Source organism: Oreochromis niloticus, linkage group LG3, assembly GCF_001858045.2.
Source record: "Oreochromis niloticus isolate F11D_XX linkage group LG3, O_niloticus_UMD_NMBU, whole genome shotgun sequence".
NCBI lineage: Eukaryota > Metazoa > Chordata > Actinopteri > Cichliformes > Cichlidae > Oreochromis > Oreochromis niloticus.
In genome coordinates this window covers 73,978,646-73,995,061 of record NC_031967.2, presented here as the reverse complement: position 1 = coordinate 73,995,061, position 16,416 = coordinate 73,978,646, and the positions used below count along the sequence as shown (strand labels likewise).

Below are 16,416 nucleotides of genomic sequence, written 5' to 3'. Positions count from 1 at the left end.
CCTTCAGGGTTCATGTGTCTGTGTTTCCTTGTCTGTCTTCCTCTCCTCAACCCCAACCAGAGCCTCCCTGAGCCTGGTTCAGCCGGAGGATTCTTCCTGTTAAATTTTTCCTTCCCACTGTCACTAAGTGCTTGTTCAAAAGAGTTGATGTTGTGGTTTTCTCTGCATTATTGTAGGGTCAATATCTTACAATATAAAGCGCCTTGAGGTGAATGTATGTTTTGTCTACTTTTGTAAGTTTGCATGTGTTAGGTTTGTATTGTTTATTGCCATTTATGCTTAGAAATATTTACTCATATATGCTTAGAAGTATATAATCATTTGTAGATTGAAAGAATGTCTCATCCTAGGAGGTCTGTAACAACTCTGTGTAGCATGAAGAGGGGAGTGCGTTCACTCATCTTCAGAGTGTTCTGGCATAGATCATACACCTCCTAGGAGAGGTCGTATCTTCTCTTGCTGATATATGGTATAGCAAACATACGTATATCTGTTTGAGTCTAAGAGCCTTTTGTTCAGATGTACCGCTAGACTCCTGGCACCAGCTTTGGGGAGTCTTCCTGGGGTTACATCTTGACCCCATATACACACACACACACACTCAGGGTATTCTTTGTTCACATGCATACCTATATAAGATGTCGTATGTTAATGAACCTATGCATATTCATGAAACCACAATAAAAGAGCAGTGTTACGGGAGAGCGGACGAGAGCAACTGGGATCAAGCGAAGGAACGGCGCCTGTCCAGTTCTCTCCCGTGCACGTGAAACATAAAGAACTTTGCCTACTTCGTGTCTTGCTTGCTGTGTGATTACATTGCCTTCAACGTTCCAGCGAATAGGTTCAAGCTACAAACCTATCATTAATTGGTCCTTCGACGCCGGATCCCTGGAGTCGGCATTCACCGAGGAGAGAACCCTGACGTCAGCGAGACGTGAGAATTTGTCATCGGGCCGGTGGATGAGCTGTCTGTTTTCTCTCCCCGACGAATGACGATCGGCGGGATCCGAGGCTGATATTACACACTAAGCAACACCGAGTAAGTTGAGAGAGCGACTATATAGCCGCACAACTGGGTTAGGGTCCCGAAAGAGAGGTTTTGGTAAAATCGCCCAAGGGCCCAAGCGTCCGGTGAGAGTCCGGTTTTGAAATCGCCCTGGGTTTGTGTCCCGAGCGTCCCTTCACTGGGTTTTGAGTCGCGCGACTGGGTTAGGGTCCCAGAAGAGTGTTGCTGTGTTTGTGTGAATGACTGCGGAGCAGGCGCGGTCTGTGACACGGTTGTTGTTGTTATCATGGGTTCCCGAGCAAGTAAGACTGCCTCACAGGGAGATGACACATTCGTGCAAGAATTCACTCCCGGCAGCGCGAGCCATTTATATTCTCATAATTGTCATGAGCGTAAACTGGTCGCGGAAGAGATTCAAATGTTGGAAGTTTTCAGAAAACACATCAGCCTTGATGAGCGTACAGAGAAGGCCAGCCCACATCAGCAGCAGTTAAGTTATGCTCTGGTGAATGGCTTTCACCCACCCATTGCTGATTTCATTAGGAAGCAAAATGTTAATCATAACTCTAACGGGTCCTTCACATGCATTAACTGCACCCGCTGTGCACAGGAAGGAATTAAAGACACACAGAAGAAGTCACAAAACTCTGCAGCCGCTGCTTCCCTAGCAGATAAAATCATTTTCCAGGGACAGACTGGAAGAGGGCTGAATAGGGGCAGGAATAAGAGAGGTGAAGGCCCGCGGGGATTTAGGTGGGAACGCGACAGAAGGAAGGAGAAATGCTATGCATGTAGAGAAAGGGGTCACTATGCTAGAGAGTGTCCTAAGCGCAAGCCTGAGTAACCCCACCTGTAATAAATGATTAGTACCCGTCAAAACTGCCAATACACACACGTTTAGATTATTTTTTTATTTATTTATTTTTTAGCTTGCCCTGATCAACAACAGCCGTACTCCAGACCACAGATTTGATTGAGGTGGATAAGTGTTAAAAGTAATCTGCATTAAGCTTAAGGTTGCTCAAATTCAGTACAATGACATATGAGATGAAGTAAAATAGGCAAATATTCTAACTAATGAAGTGCATAGAGGCACTTAACCTGTTTGTAAGACTGTCGTCTTATTATGAGCCATTGTTGAGATATAGAGCACACCTGTGAAAACAACTATTATGCTGAACCCTGTGTGAAACAGCTGAAAACTACATGATAGAGAAGCTGAGTTGAATATGAAAATGTAAGTCTTTGCCACTGTGGGCAAAGCATGCAACCACTGTGTGAGGTTGTGTTGCGGTCTCTTCTGAGCTGATGAGCAAGCTACACATTATCAGATCGGGAGCTGGCTGAGAACTCATCAAAGAAAGGGGAAGAGAACTATGATAACTCGAGTATGTAGCGTATCCGTGAGTTCAGCTTCTTCTTTCAGATGCGCAGCAGTTTTCCTGGATCTTGACTCGTGTGTAGAGTGTTCATAGCATCAGCATCATGTTTTTGTTTATTTGCTTTGTTGGGTTGAAAAATAATTAAATAAACTTGTGATCATACTTATGGATCACCATGGCACATATCATCAGCCATATGTTTTATTTATGCAGATGAAAAAAGTGAGTGTGAATGTGCCTGACGTCGCAGTGTGTGTGTGCGTTGTGTAAACGTAATTGTCTCCAATTGTGAGAGTGGTGATTCTGCAGGTCACCAGCTAGTGTAAAGAAAAAAAGAGTAAAACAGAGACAAAATCTATATTGTAGATGGAAAAATAATAGGAAACAGGTTTTGTGTTTATTAGCCAAGAACAACTACAATCTCATTTTCTGCTTTTAAGAAAGGAGAGATGTGTGTTGGTTAAGCAGTGATAATAATAATGAAAATGTCTTAGTTTTGTCACTTTCAGATGAAAAGCAGATCTGGATCAGTTTTCCACATGCAGCAGTCGGAATAAAGTTATAGTTTAACATCATTGGAAACATTCAGGCCAAGGTTCTGGCTAACTTATTTACAGCACCATGTGTCCCCCATCCTCACAAGCGAGCTCTCACTCCTCCCTGAAGACAAGGAATGCAGTTCCAAAGAGCAATAACATGGCAGATAAAGAGACAGCAGCAAAGTCCTGAGCAAAGAGACCCAGCAAGCAGCAGCAGTGTGGACAAACAGCAGTGGAGAAGAAGAGCAAACCATCATCCTGACTGATTGGATGAATGACACTGTGTTTCCAACAAGCTGCAAAGTCACTGTGCTTGTGAAAAGAACGTTTGAGGAGAACTGAGGAGACTGTTGGAGTTTGACATTTGCCACTTTCGGAGTAAAATGGCAAGAAGAGACAGTGGAACACATGACAAAGCTGAAGGAGAACTGCCGGCTGTTGGACTGTTGAAGTGGGAGAGGACAACAGAGTGAGAGGAGGTAAGGACACAGAGGAAAGCTGTTGTTTAATGTGGGAAATCAAAATTTGGGTTAGCAAACCTGGGGAAAAGAAAACTGACTGCTTAAGTGGAAAATTGTGAAGGAATCTGAAACACTGCAAAAAGAAACATATACAAAATCACACACACAAGCAGAACATGCATTAACCCTACTAACACAAACACAAGAGAGCTCATGAAGATTAGACACCATCTTGAGTATGTGAGCCTGTTTATCATCTTGTCCAAGTCACCTCGTGTGATGCAAAGACCAGTGGACTCATAGCACATTAGTTGAAAATGATGATCAAATAATAGCAGAGAAGTGTGTAGGAAAGGCAGCTTTAAGAACATGCCCTGCTGGAGATGCAGCTCCACAGACATTGATTAAACCTGCCTAATAACACAAACACACATGCAATGAAAATCAGCTTGTTATCTCTCATCAGTGTTAAAATAGTGTAAATTTAACAGACGCTTGTTATCAAATGCTGAATTTATCCAATGCTGACAATTAACTAACTATGTTGCAGGACAACAGTTTAATTTTTGTGGGAAAAGAAAAGATTCTGGTTTGAACAACCAGTGATCAGAAAATAAATTTAGTTGTTAATATAGTAAATTGGGAGATGCTTTCTGCCTGATTGATGCAGCACAAAATATTTTACTGTATGAGGGAAAATTCTGTTTCTATGATAATATTTTGAACATGCATTTCTGTTGTCCTGTCAACTTAGTGGGTTAATAGCTGATATGCAAATTAGTATGATGGTATGATAAATCATGCTAATAGTATGATTTACCCTCCTGAGATGAGGAGCATGTGTCATGACTTAACGAGGCCTTTTTATTTTGATACTTTCACAGTGCACTGAAGGTTTTATTGATAATCTCTGTTTGAGCAGATCTGCACGATAAGAACGGAAGCGCTATACGACACGTCGTCGAGAAAATTGTTGCAAGTGAGTTTCTCCACATTAAAATGGGCTCTGGAGAAAGTCACTTATATGGGACAATTAGAGAATAGGTCCCTACCCAAAAAAAGGATTAAGCGAGATAATCCAATATAAAGTTCTTCTTTTCTTTTTGAAATGACGTCATTTTGCTGAGAAGTGGAAATGAAAATGCGACGGTAATTCCCACTGTCAGCAAAGAAAGAATGAATGAATGCATGAATGAATGAGTGAGAGAAAAAAAAACTGACTGACTGGTAAAAGCGGACAGAAGCTGACAGACTGACTGACATCACTGTGCGAAGTTAACCCCCACCTGACAAAGGTGCAGATGAATCTATGTGTGTTTCTTTTTACAGGAGCGGAAAGATGACAACAACATTCGAGGTTGCGTGATGATTTAACCTTTTAAATGTCACTTTCTGTGTCTGCGCATCTACCAGGGGTGTTATTCACTACCTTGTGTTGCTCACGGAGGTGACTGTGAGAAAGGGTGTATACACCTGCGCAGCGCTAACATTTCTACAGCATTACAGTCTTCATGTGATTTATACCAGGATAGCTGGTTGATGTTTTCTACTACAGGATTTCTGGGTTTACGTGTGAAGAAGACTGTGCTTACAGGTTATGAGTTGGTGATGCTGTTACACTGTGTTGTTGGGGAAATGTTAAAGGTTACTTTGATGATGTGAATAACATGTAAACCATTCCCTGTGTTGAAACTAGTGCCACTTCTGTCCACAGCTATGGTCTTTATGGTCTTTTTATAGCACCTCTGGAACCTGTCAATTTGTGCCTGACCTCCAGGATTGTCGATGTGTGTTGCTAATGTTTGTTTTTCTAAGAGTGCATGTAGAGGATTCAGCAGAGACGGACAAGTAACATGAGAAAGCAACTAAGAGATGCAGTGTTTAAGGAATAGTTTAATATGGGGCTCATTAGCTGGCCACTACTGAGCTCCTAGTGTTAAATACATGGAGTGACTTTGCTTAAGGGAAGTCACCGATTACATTAATGTTAACTGAGTACATGGGATGATCCATGTCTGAGGCAAATTATGCCAATAATTGTAGTTTACTGATTTGAGAAAACCTGCACATGATACTTGTCCTGTTGATGCTTTATTACTCTTATGATACAATTGTTTACCAGTGTGAAGGTTGATTTCACTTCCGGATCTTGTTTTCCAGGCCATGATGGTGTGTATGATGGCTCTAGGCAGAGCCAGATGTTGAGCACACTTACTGTGCAAAACACACTAACATCTTTTATTGCAGGGTTACAGAGCTACTCCAGAGGGGGAGACGCCCTGATGTTGCCTGGGACATGTTTTCTATGTTTTCTAAACTATGTTTTTATGATTTTTGTGTGATTAACAGTTAGTCAGCGGGTATTAAACCTATGCAAGTGGTGCATCTGTGTTCAGATGAGACTTTGATGGTCCATAAAAGAAGCTCACTGAACTAAAGAATGTGGTTTGATGATGCTTTACATGCTCTCCAAATAGAAGTTTTTCCTCCTAGCAAGGAAATACAGGTGCTGCAGTCAGAGTATTGCTGAAAGGAATCTCCTGAGAAATCTTCAGAGGCCCAGTGAGAAGCAAGAACCATTCCAGGCATAACTGCGCCCAGGCAGTGGTTGAGGTCAAAGGTCGAGCTGTTTGGGGCCCATTGGGAGATCAGATTCCACAACCACAGCAAGGACCACGAAGCTGCGTTGGAATGAGAGCTGTGCCAAGGGGGCTTTCCAGAGGCCAACAGAGGAGATCGTGGACGACAGACGGGCACCTGAAGGATGAGGGGAGCATGCCAAGCTCCACCGACAGAGCAGGGGGAGTTCAAGGATGGCATCATGATTCTGTGAGAAGCACAGGAACCAGAAGCTATGGTGGTGATGACAGCAGTTTCCTATGAACATCACCTAATGCTGTGTCACTGTACTATGCACACGATGGCACTCTGAAGACTGCTGGAATCATAACAGCAGTAAGATAACGGGATCCAGCACCCTTTCCACAGAGGGTTTTCCTGCAGAGGATGGACAATGGAGGAGTCATATGTATCCCCCACAGGACAGAGGCCTGAAGTGAGGTGATGGGGGTTGGCAGAGAGGCCATAAAACTAGAGTGCTGAAGAGGTCTGCAGCTTTCACGATAGCTGAGACCCATGTTAACAAACAATAAACTCAACTGGTATGTTTGAATGTCTATTCTACATACATTTGGACTCTGGTCCTATGAACAGTGATGGAAACAACTGGAAGAGACATTTATGACGCCCTGCAGAACTTAAACCACCCTGTAGAGAGACGTGTGATTTACATGTCTTGCAGAGGAGCACCACCAAGCTGGAGTGATCTTGAAAATGTTAATTTCTCTTTTGACCATTAACGATTCATTTGTTTGCTCGTAGGATGCAGTTTACCATTGAATGAGATTAATGAGAATTTGGATAACTGCTAATATATTTGTCAGACTGTGTACGTTTACATATGCTGAGTATGAAAATGGTTGCATTGACACTGTCAGACATGACGTGATCATAACTGGGGACTTTTCTAGCATAATTGTCAAAAGGGGGGAAATGTTAGGTTTGTATTGTTTATTGCCATTTATGCTTAGAAATATTTACTCATATATGCTTAGAAGTATATAATCATTTGTAGATTGAAAGAATGTCTCATCCTAGGAGGTCTGTAACAACTCTGTGTAGCATGAAGAGGGGAGTGCGTTCACTCCTCTTCAGAGTGTTCTGGCATAGATCATACACCTCCTAGGAGAGGTCGTATCTTCTCTTGCTGATATATGGTATAGCAAACATACGTATATCTGTTTGAGTCTAAGAGCCTTTTGTTCAGATGTACCGCTAGACTCCTGGCACCAGCTTTGGGGAGTCTTCCTGGGGTTACATCTTGACCCCATATACACACACACACACACTCAGGGTATTCTTTGTTCACATGCATACCTATATAAGATGTCGTATGTTAATGAACCTATGCATATTCATGAAACCACAATAAAAGAGCAGTGTTACGGGAGAGTGGACGAGAGCAACTGGGATCAAGCGAAGGAACGGCGCCTGTCCAGTTCTCTCCCGTGCACGTGAAACATAAAGAACTTTGCCTACTTCGTGTCTTGCTTGCTGTGTGATTACATTGCCTTCAACGTTCCAGCGAATAGGTTCAAGCTACAAACCTATCAGCATGTTGTGTCTGTAAAACCACAGCAACTCCTTCCTCCACCAATTTCCGCTGAACTGACGCTGACACTGACGACATTTCTCAGCACAAAGCTGATAAGAGTGTGCATTGACTGTGACGCAGTGTGAATCTCTTGATACCTTTTGATAAATTGTTTTTTAATCTTCTGCTGTTAATAGTGGGTGTTTTTCCGAAACAGGAAAGATGACCACAGAGCTGCTGGAAACTGTTGACAGTTTCTAACAAGTTGGGGTTTTTGTTGTTGTTGTTTTTAAATACCTCATGGGAAATGAGAACACTGTAATACCCTGAATAGTAACAGCAATGGTATGACCTGCAGTCACATCCTCTTTTGCAATGACGTCTGGAAATCATACTTTATTACCAGACTGACAGCCTGCCCAGAGTGATCCCTGCCCCTCTCCTATTGCAAAACAAAAGCCTGGTTGGATAAGTGGTCATAAAAAAAATAAGAAAAGTTATGCAAGCGAGTATATAAGATATTTAATCCTCCGAATTTAACTAAACAACTCAAAGAAAGCTCAGAGTAACAGTTCAAAGAAAATGTCATATTTTCTGCAGCTTTTCTCTCATGTGGCGAAATGCTGTTCAAAATATTTAGTGTTAAAATCATACATACAGAACCATAGCCCTTAGACAACACTGAAATGAAGAAAAAAAACATTGAATGAAAAAGTAATGTGGAGTGGGTTAAACACCCACTCATTTAGTCATTCTCATAGATGCCAATCTGAAAGTGCTGCTGAGCCTGCACCTGCTTAACCTGCCTGTTTTATAATCAGAGATGGTGAGAGCTGCTGCCCTCTAACTGTGCTTTCATACTAAGTTAGTAACTCATAGCACAGCAGTGAAAGCTGAGGCAGCACAGCACCTCGCATGCTGCTCTTCCATCAGTTTACACTCACACAGCAACAGTTTATTCACAGTACACACATACAAACCATCAGAAACATGCTGCTGCACTCGCAGCTCGCCCAGCTCCAGCCAGACTGAAATAAATGCATCTTTGACAATGGTCCACTGTGGCCACAAGATGGCAGCAATGTGAAAGCTGGATGAACATTAATTTGCAGGTGAGGAGCTTTAAGACAGCGCTGACTGTGATGAAAGGAAACAGATCGCTTTTCTTTGGTATTTTTTTAATTTATTTCTAATTTTGATTTCACCTTGACTGATGAAACGCCACTCAGTGAATGAACACTAATAGGAAGCCACTCCGCGATCGATCAGCAGTTGTGCTACCTATCTGGTCTCCATGACAATGGCTTCATTGGACTTACCTGGCTGAAAATACTGCTTTTTCTGTACCAGCAATATCCTGCAGAAGGCTATGTTATAAAAGAAGACCAACAGGGAGGTGTTAATGCAGCTGGTTCTGATGAGCAGGATGACTGAAATAGTTCAAGATAACATCAAAGAGCAGCAAAGAAGGAATGTAGTACTGATCCCCAAGCCTTTAGAAAAAATATGCAGTATAGATAAATCAAAGATCCACATCCCCCAAAAGTTCAAATCAAAGACAGATTTTCATGGAGGTGGAAATGCTCTGTGCTGCTGCCTTGCATCCAGATTGCATGCGATTAATTTTACATGTTGTTGAAGAGTTATTGCTATAAGTTATAAGAAAAAAGTGCAGACACGTGACTGATAAGAAAAAGACGCGTCTGTTTCCTGTGAATACAAAGCAGTAAACACTAAGAGGAAATGGTTGCATGTTAGATGTGTGATCACTGTGTGTTTCATGATCTGCAAGAATATTGACTGAGAGGACATAACGACTCGAGCAGCTTTCCCTGCTCACTGAAAACTGCAGAAATACAGGCGAGTCTTGCTAGTTGCTCTGTGGGCACAGGTGTTTCTTCCAAAAACTTCATGTACAGTTATCTGAACAGTTGAACTAAAAGCTCTGCTCATATGTTCTGAGAAAAGATTACAAAATGTTTTAACAGTTGAGATGCAGTATTATAAAAACGTGAATGCTACGGACATAAAATTAGGATCTGAAACTGAACATTTGATACTTCATTCAAAAATAACCGTAGTTTCACATCAAAAATTTTCATATTTTTCATCATCTGTGATAAAACATAAATATTAAACATTCACTGTTTTCTTTATTTCTTCCCCATCAAAATACTTGGATATGACTTAATGTAAAATACAAATGTTTCCTTGATTTTCAGTGTAAGGCATGAAGATCTGAACCAGTGTGAAACTTTGTCCATTTTATGTGACAGCTTAACATCTTGCTCAGATTCAGATATCATCATATAGACTATGGAGCAATGCCATGTTACAATCTCTTTGTAAAACAACATGAGGAAGTGACTCATTGGTCTTTGATTAACACTAAACTCTATCAAGCCAGACACTTTGAAAGACGGATCTGAATGAAAAGGATTTATTTTTCAACTTCAGGAACATGGTTGACACAAAAAACATGACTTCGCCCTTGAACGAGACCTGTGATCTTGTCGGCACATCAGTCAACCCTTTCTTTATGCTGGTCTACAGTCTGTTGTTTGTGGTAAGTTTCAAATCTTCAGATTGTCAAATTTCTAACAGTGCACAAAGGATCTCTGTGCATGTGCTAAATTCCTGTTCTCCATGCTCTGTGTCTGTTCAGGTGGGTTTACTCCTCAATGGCTTCATCCTGAAGTTTTACTGTTGTGGAGCTCAGCAGCAGGCATCAAGCAGTTTGATGGTCTACCTGAAGAACCTGACAGCTGCTGACTTCCTGCTCTGCCTCTCTCTGCCACTGCGCATCAGCTACTATGGTGGCACATCAGTCATTGTTATGCGGCTGTACTGCAGCTTTGGAGCTTCTGCCTTGTTCCTCAACATGTACGCCAGCATCATATTTATGTGTTATGTAGCTGCCAACAGGTAAGGAGCCTTTACTGCTATTGACTACAAAAAGTGTTGATGACCACTAACCCTGTGTTCCTGACTAAATTATGAATGTGTATGCACTGTCGCACCCAATGTGACCCTGTGTCCTCTATTGAGATTTACTGCCAGCTAAACTCTCTCTTGCATCACTTCCTCCAAGGAACAGGCACATGTTGTATTTGAACAGGATTTAATGCAAAAAAATGTGAAACTAAAATGATACAAAATACAGAAATGTCACATAAACACAAGGTTGGATTGGAAGTCTTTATATTGACATATAAAACACATCATACAGTTCAAATCACTTTAATAATATCATATACCCTGTCTGATAATTGAACACAAGTAAGAAACTTAATCATATTGCCACTCAAAGGGATTTAATACCGTGGATGGCTTTAGACTGGAAGGAACAACCATGTCTTGCTTCAGTCATGAGCAAGCGACTTCCTATCACACTTCTTCTTTTTTGTTTTTTTTGTCTGTCCCATTTGCTTCTTTAGCCGTCAGAATTGTTGTCTGAAGACCAACAAGGATACCAAATGGATTTATTTTGCCAAATGGATCATCATGGCATTGCCGTATTGGTCCATTTGATCAACCTTTGTTGTTATTATTTATTTTATTTTCAGTTGTTACAGATGGGACAGACATGACTGGGGGATAGGAAAGGGAGAAAGAAAGAGAGGAAGGAAAAGAAAAACAGAAGGGAAAAGGGACAGTGAGAAAGGGCACTTACAAAGACAAAGAAAAAAAATCTCCTGGATCACCTGTTGAGAGAAAAAGGAGAGAAGACAAGCAAAAAAAAAAAACCAAACAAAAACAAAGCAACATACTAAACACAACACCATCACGTTAATCTAGCTAAGTGTGAACAGCAGTAAATACTAAATATTGAAAGTTGTTGTGCCGCACGCAGGACAGACAGCGCACAATGTGCTTTGAAGTAGCAGCTAAGAAAGGTGTAGTTTATGTCTACGAACAGTGAACACCCGTGTGTACACCTGTGTGGATCAGTGCGCTTGTATACAAAAGGTTTCCCCATGTAACGGTCTGCTAGAGGGTGTGGAGGCCCATAGCCCCGTCCCCCAGGGCATGAAGCAGGCATGGAGGAGATCCAGGCCCCAGACATCCAGAGGCCCCAGAGTGCGAGAGCCCAAGGAGCACCACCGGAGGGGCATCCGTGCCACCCTCCTCGGAAGGGCTGAGGAGATCCCCAGACGAGGGGGTCACCCAGTAGCCACGGAGCAGAAGCCAGAGGGGGCTGCACTGGCGTGCCCGCCGGCTCTGCCAGCAGCCAGCTGTGCCAGAGTGAACCGAGTTGCAGGCCCCGAGGCCGGAGGCCCGAGAGCCCCCTTTGCCCCGGAAGAGGCCTGACTGAGCGACAGGCACCAGGCCCCGCCAAGTAGCCACCGGGAGTGAGCTGGTGCATACCTGAGCGCCCAGCCCCGGACACCAAGAACCACCAATGCACCAACCCCTGAGGGCATCAGTTACCAGCAGGGAGTGTGATGAGGGGAGATAGGCCTCCACACTTGGAGCGCCTGGGAGTTCCCAGGGAGGTGGAGTCTAAGACCCGACCTGACATATAGACACAGACATACAGGCACACACAGATACAAACATCCATTCCCACCCTCATGCACACATATACAAACACTCAGCACTCACCCAACGTAGGGATAGACATACATAGACATGTACACACAATCATACTCCCCAAACATACTCTATGCCCCGGGTCCACGTACCCTCGCCCCCAGAGGGGGAAACGGCATCCAGACCCAAGAGATGTGACCCTTTCCCCCGGGGTGGAGGCAAGCAGACCGCCCCAGGCTCCGCAGCAGCAGGGAGGCCAATCGGACAGCCAACACCTCCTCCCAGCCCCCCGCCCCGATGGCTAGTAGAGAACGGGGGTGTGTGAAGACCCCATACCTCCCTCCTCCCGCTCATGTGTAGTGTTGCTGCGTGTTGTTCTAAAGTGCATTTAAAACAAGGGAGGGCATGGTGCTGCTGCCAGAGAGCAGCAGGTGTTAGCACGGCCCCTCCCGAGAACCCTCAATGTCTACATGGATTTAAAATTGAGAGGTGGGCATCGGCGCCAGAGGTAGGGTTGAATACACAGACCGTCCTCTGGACGCCGTTAACGTGGTCACCCTCAAGGCCCTATATATATATATATGTGTGTGTGTGTTATGAGAGTGTGAGTAATGTGGATGTCTAAGTTGTGAGATAAAATTGAGGCACAGGTGGCCAGAAGGGGACAGAGGGGGGGGAATGCCTCCCCTGCACCCTGGTGACACACCCGCACCCCAAAGCCCTACCTGTGTGGGTGGGTGTGGTGGAGCGGGAAGAGGGAGGCAGCCGGGGATGAGGAGGAAAAGAAGGGAGGGGCAAGATGCCCCTCCTTAGGGCCAGCTCCCCCGCTGACCCCAGTAGGCACCCCCGTCCTCTAGTACCCACCAAGGCAAGGGAGCCCAGGCCCATCCAGACCGGGGCCAATGGCAGCAGCACCGCTAAGCCCCACAGGACCTGGGGAAGCCCACCCCACCCCACCGCAGAGGAAACTATACCCACCCCAACAGTCAATCATCTCCAGACTACACAAGACAACAGACACCCAGGTTAGGTTTATTCTCCACCTCTCCTGTGTCTCTCCCCCACCTGCAGAGTGGACTTCTGCAAGGATGGAACAACCTCCCTGCTACCACATTTCTTCTAATACCTAATTGGCTTAACATAGCAAACTGTGCAAACCTTTCTACATTTGTAATTCCTGTAACTCCTGAACGTTTGCTCAACTGAAAGAATTCCAACAGTTCCTGAAAGCAGCAACTCAGTGATATTAGGTTCAGTATGGTAATCTCAGGCACTGTGTTGCAGCACCCCCGTGAAGATGAAGGTTGGTTGAGAAAACAGTGAGTGTGACGGAGTTCTACAGAAAACGGGCATTTATTCAGGCATTTGGATTATTTTTTTAAAAAAATACTGGTTTATTTTTGCAGTTTGCTGTTTTGTTTTCTGTGTTTCTTGCTGAGATTTGGATGTGGTGCCCTGTCTGGGATTACTGTAATGATCCTAATATCACTGAAAAAACACAGAATTGATGCTTTCAGGAACAGTTGGAATTTTTTGATCGCGCCAATGGTTAAAACTTACGGTAATTTGATATAAAAGTTTGACCAAAAATGACAGATTTGGCTCCACTGTGACTGATTCCTGAAGTTATCTACTGTCTCCTTTGTCTTCTCTATTCAGGTATCTGAAGATCGTCCGACCTTCAGGAACTCATGTCCTACAGTCAGTACGAGCTGCCAACATTGTCTCCATGGTCACGTGGATTTGTCTCCTGGCTCTATCAGTTCCTTACACCATCCTGTTTTTCATCACCCAGAAACCTCTGACCTCTATCCCCAACCACTGTGGGCTCCTCTTTAGTGCATCAGTTAGTCTGATGTTTAAAATCATCCACACCCTCTGCACCATCATCTTCCTGTTGGTTTCCATATCCCTGGTCTTCTTCTACTACAGCATTTCCCGCAGGGTGTTCCAGGCACAGCAGAGTCAGCTGGCCTCCTCTGAGAAGCTGGTGAAGTCTCGCAGGAACATGTTGGTGCTGGTCAGCATCTTCTGTGTTTGTTTTGTCCCCTATCACCTGGTTCGAGTGCCATTTGTTTTTCTGTTGAACACCTGCTCTGTGGAACCAGTGTTGTACTACCTGATGGAGGCGGCCACCATGGTGTCAGTTTTCAACGTCTGTCTGGACCCTCTTGTTTACTTTTTCCTCTGTAAGAGTTTTCGGGCTCAGGTGAATCGGAGGATGGTGTCAATAAGGACAAACATCCAACAAGCAAACCAGGAGAATTAGAGCAGCAAGAAGCAGGTGTTACAGCAACAATTTAAACCAATGAGCTGTAAGTAAAAGGTCAACATTTCATGAACTTGAAAGATTTACATTTTTTTAGAGTCAGATTAGACCAGTGAGGTCATGGATCCCAAGCACTCATGAACCACAGGAGGTTTTGCTGAAATATCATTATGAGTCTAAACTCAACACTAACACACTCCCACACAGATATCATAAGTTCATGTTGCTAGCTTTCAGCTATGGAGCCATGAAGAAGCTTAATCAGCCTATGGTCAAATTTAATAAAAGAATAAGTACCAAATCTTGATTAGTTAGAAAAAAGAAAAATCAAACAGCTTTAAGTTTAATATTGCAAGAAAAAATAAAAAGAAAAAAATCTATTATTCACAACCCAAAATGCTACTTAACTTTTTTTTCGCAAAAACATTACTTTCACAGTTTTGTTTTGCTGTGAAGAAAACATTTAAAATAAAGACCAAACAAGTCCTTCAGGGTTCATGTGTCTGTGTTTCCTTGTCTGTCTTCCTCTCCTCAACCCCAACCAGAGCCTCCCTGAGCCTGGTTCAGCCGGAGGATTCTTCCTGTTAAATTTTTCCTTCCCACTGTCGCTAAGTGCTTGTTCAAAAGAGTTGATGTTGGGGTTTTCTCTGCATTATTGTAGGGTCAATATCTTACAATATAAAGCGCCTTGAGGTGAATGTATGTTTTGTCTACTTTTGTATGTTTGCATGTTGTGTATGTAAAACCACAGCAACTCCTTCCTCCACCAATTTCCGCTGAACTGACACTGACACTGACGCTGACACTGACGACATTTCTCAGCACAAAGCTGATAAGAGTGTGCATTGACTGTGACGCAGTGTGAATCTCTTGATACCTTTTGATAAATTGTTTTTTAATCTTCTGCTGTTAATAGTGGGTGTTTTTCCGAAACAGGAAAGATGACCACAGAGCTGCTGGAAACTGCTGACAGTTTCTAACAAGTTGGGGTTTTTGTTGTTGTTGTTTTTAAATACCTCATGGGAAATGAGAACACTGTAATACCCTGAATAGTAACAGCAATGGTATGACCTGCAGTCACATCCTCTTTTGCAATGACGTCTGGAAATCATACTTTATTACCAGACTGACAGCCTGCCCAGAGTGATCCCTGCCCCTCTCCTATTGCAAAACAAAAGCCTGGTTGGATAAGTGGTCATAAAAAGTAAGAAAAGTTATCCAAGGGAGTATATAAGATATTTAATCCTCCGAATTTAACTAAACAACTCAAAGAAAGCTCAGAGTAACAGTTCAAAGAAAATGTCAGATTTTCTGCAGCTTTTCTCTCATGTGGCAAAATGCTGTTCAAAATATTTAGTGTTAAAATCATACATACAGAACCATAGCCCTTAGACAACACTGAAATGAAAAAAAAAAAAACATTGAATGAAAAAGTAATGTGGAGTGGGTTAAACACCCACTCATTTAGTCATTCTCATAGATGCCAATCTGAAAGTGCTGCTGAGCCTGCACCTGCTTAACCTGCCTGTTTTATAATCAGAGATGGTGAGAGCTGCTGCCCTCTAACTGTGCTTTCATACTAAGTTAGTAACTCATAGCACAGCAGTGAAAGCTGAGGCAGCACAGCACCTCGCATGCTGCTCTTCCATCAGTTTACACTCACACAGCAACAGTTTATTCACAGTGCGCACATACAAACCATCAGAAACATGCTGCTGCCCTCGCAGCTCGCCCAACTCCAGCCAGACTGAAATAAATGCATCTTTGACAATGGTCCACTGTGGCCACAAGATGGCAGCAATGTGAAAGCTGGATGAACATTAATTGGCAGGTGAGGAGCTTTAAGACAGCGCTGTCTGTGATGAAAGGAAACAGATCGCTTTTCTTTGGTACATTTTAATTTATTTCTAATTTTAATCTGACTTCACCTGATGAATCGCCACTCAGTGAATGAAAGGGCATGGGTGTTGTATGTTCACCAGTATGACAATGATGAAGCAGTTGATTCAGTTAACGTGGTTTTATTAACTAGCAGAGCAGCAGAGAACTTACATGCTTGGATTCAATAAC

At 43.2% G+C, this 16,416-nt stretch overlaps 1 protein-coding gene across 1 annotated transcript; it reads left to right on the top strand.

Annotated features, from left to right (window-relative positions):
- The first annotated feature begins 13,199 nt into the window (after positions 1–13,199).
- On the top strand, positions 13,200–14,696 carry LOC102080206 (P2Y purinoceptor 14-like). The gene is made up of 2 exons (XM_019356688.2): positions 13,200–13,638; positions 13,737–14,696. Exon 2 carries the CDS (start codon positions 13,807–13,809, stop codon positions 14,344–14,346), a length of 540 nt encoding a protein of 179 aa, XP_019212233.1. The 5' UTR covers positions 13,200–13,638; positions 13,737–13,806; the 3' UTR covers positions 14,347–14,696.
- Positions 14,697–16,416: the final 1,720 nt, after the last annotated feature.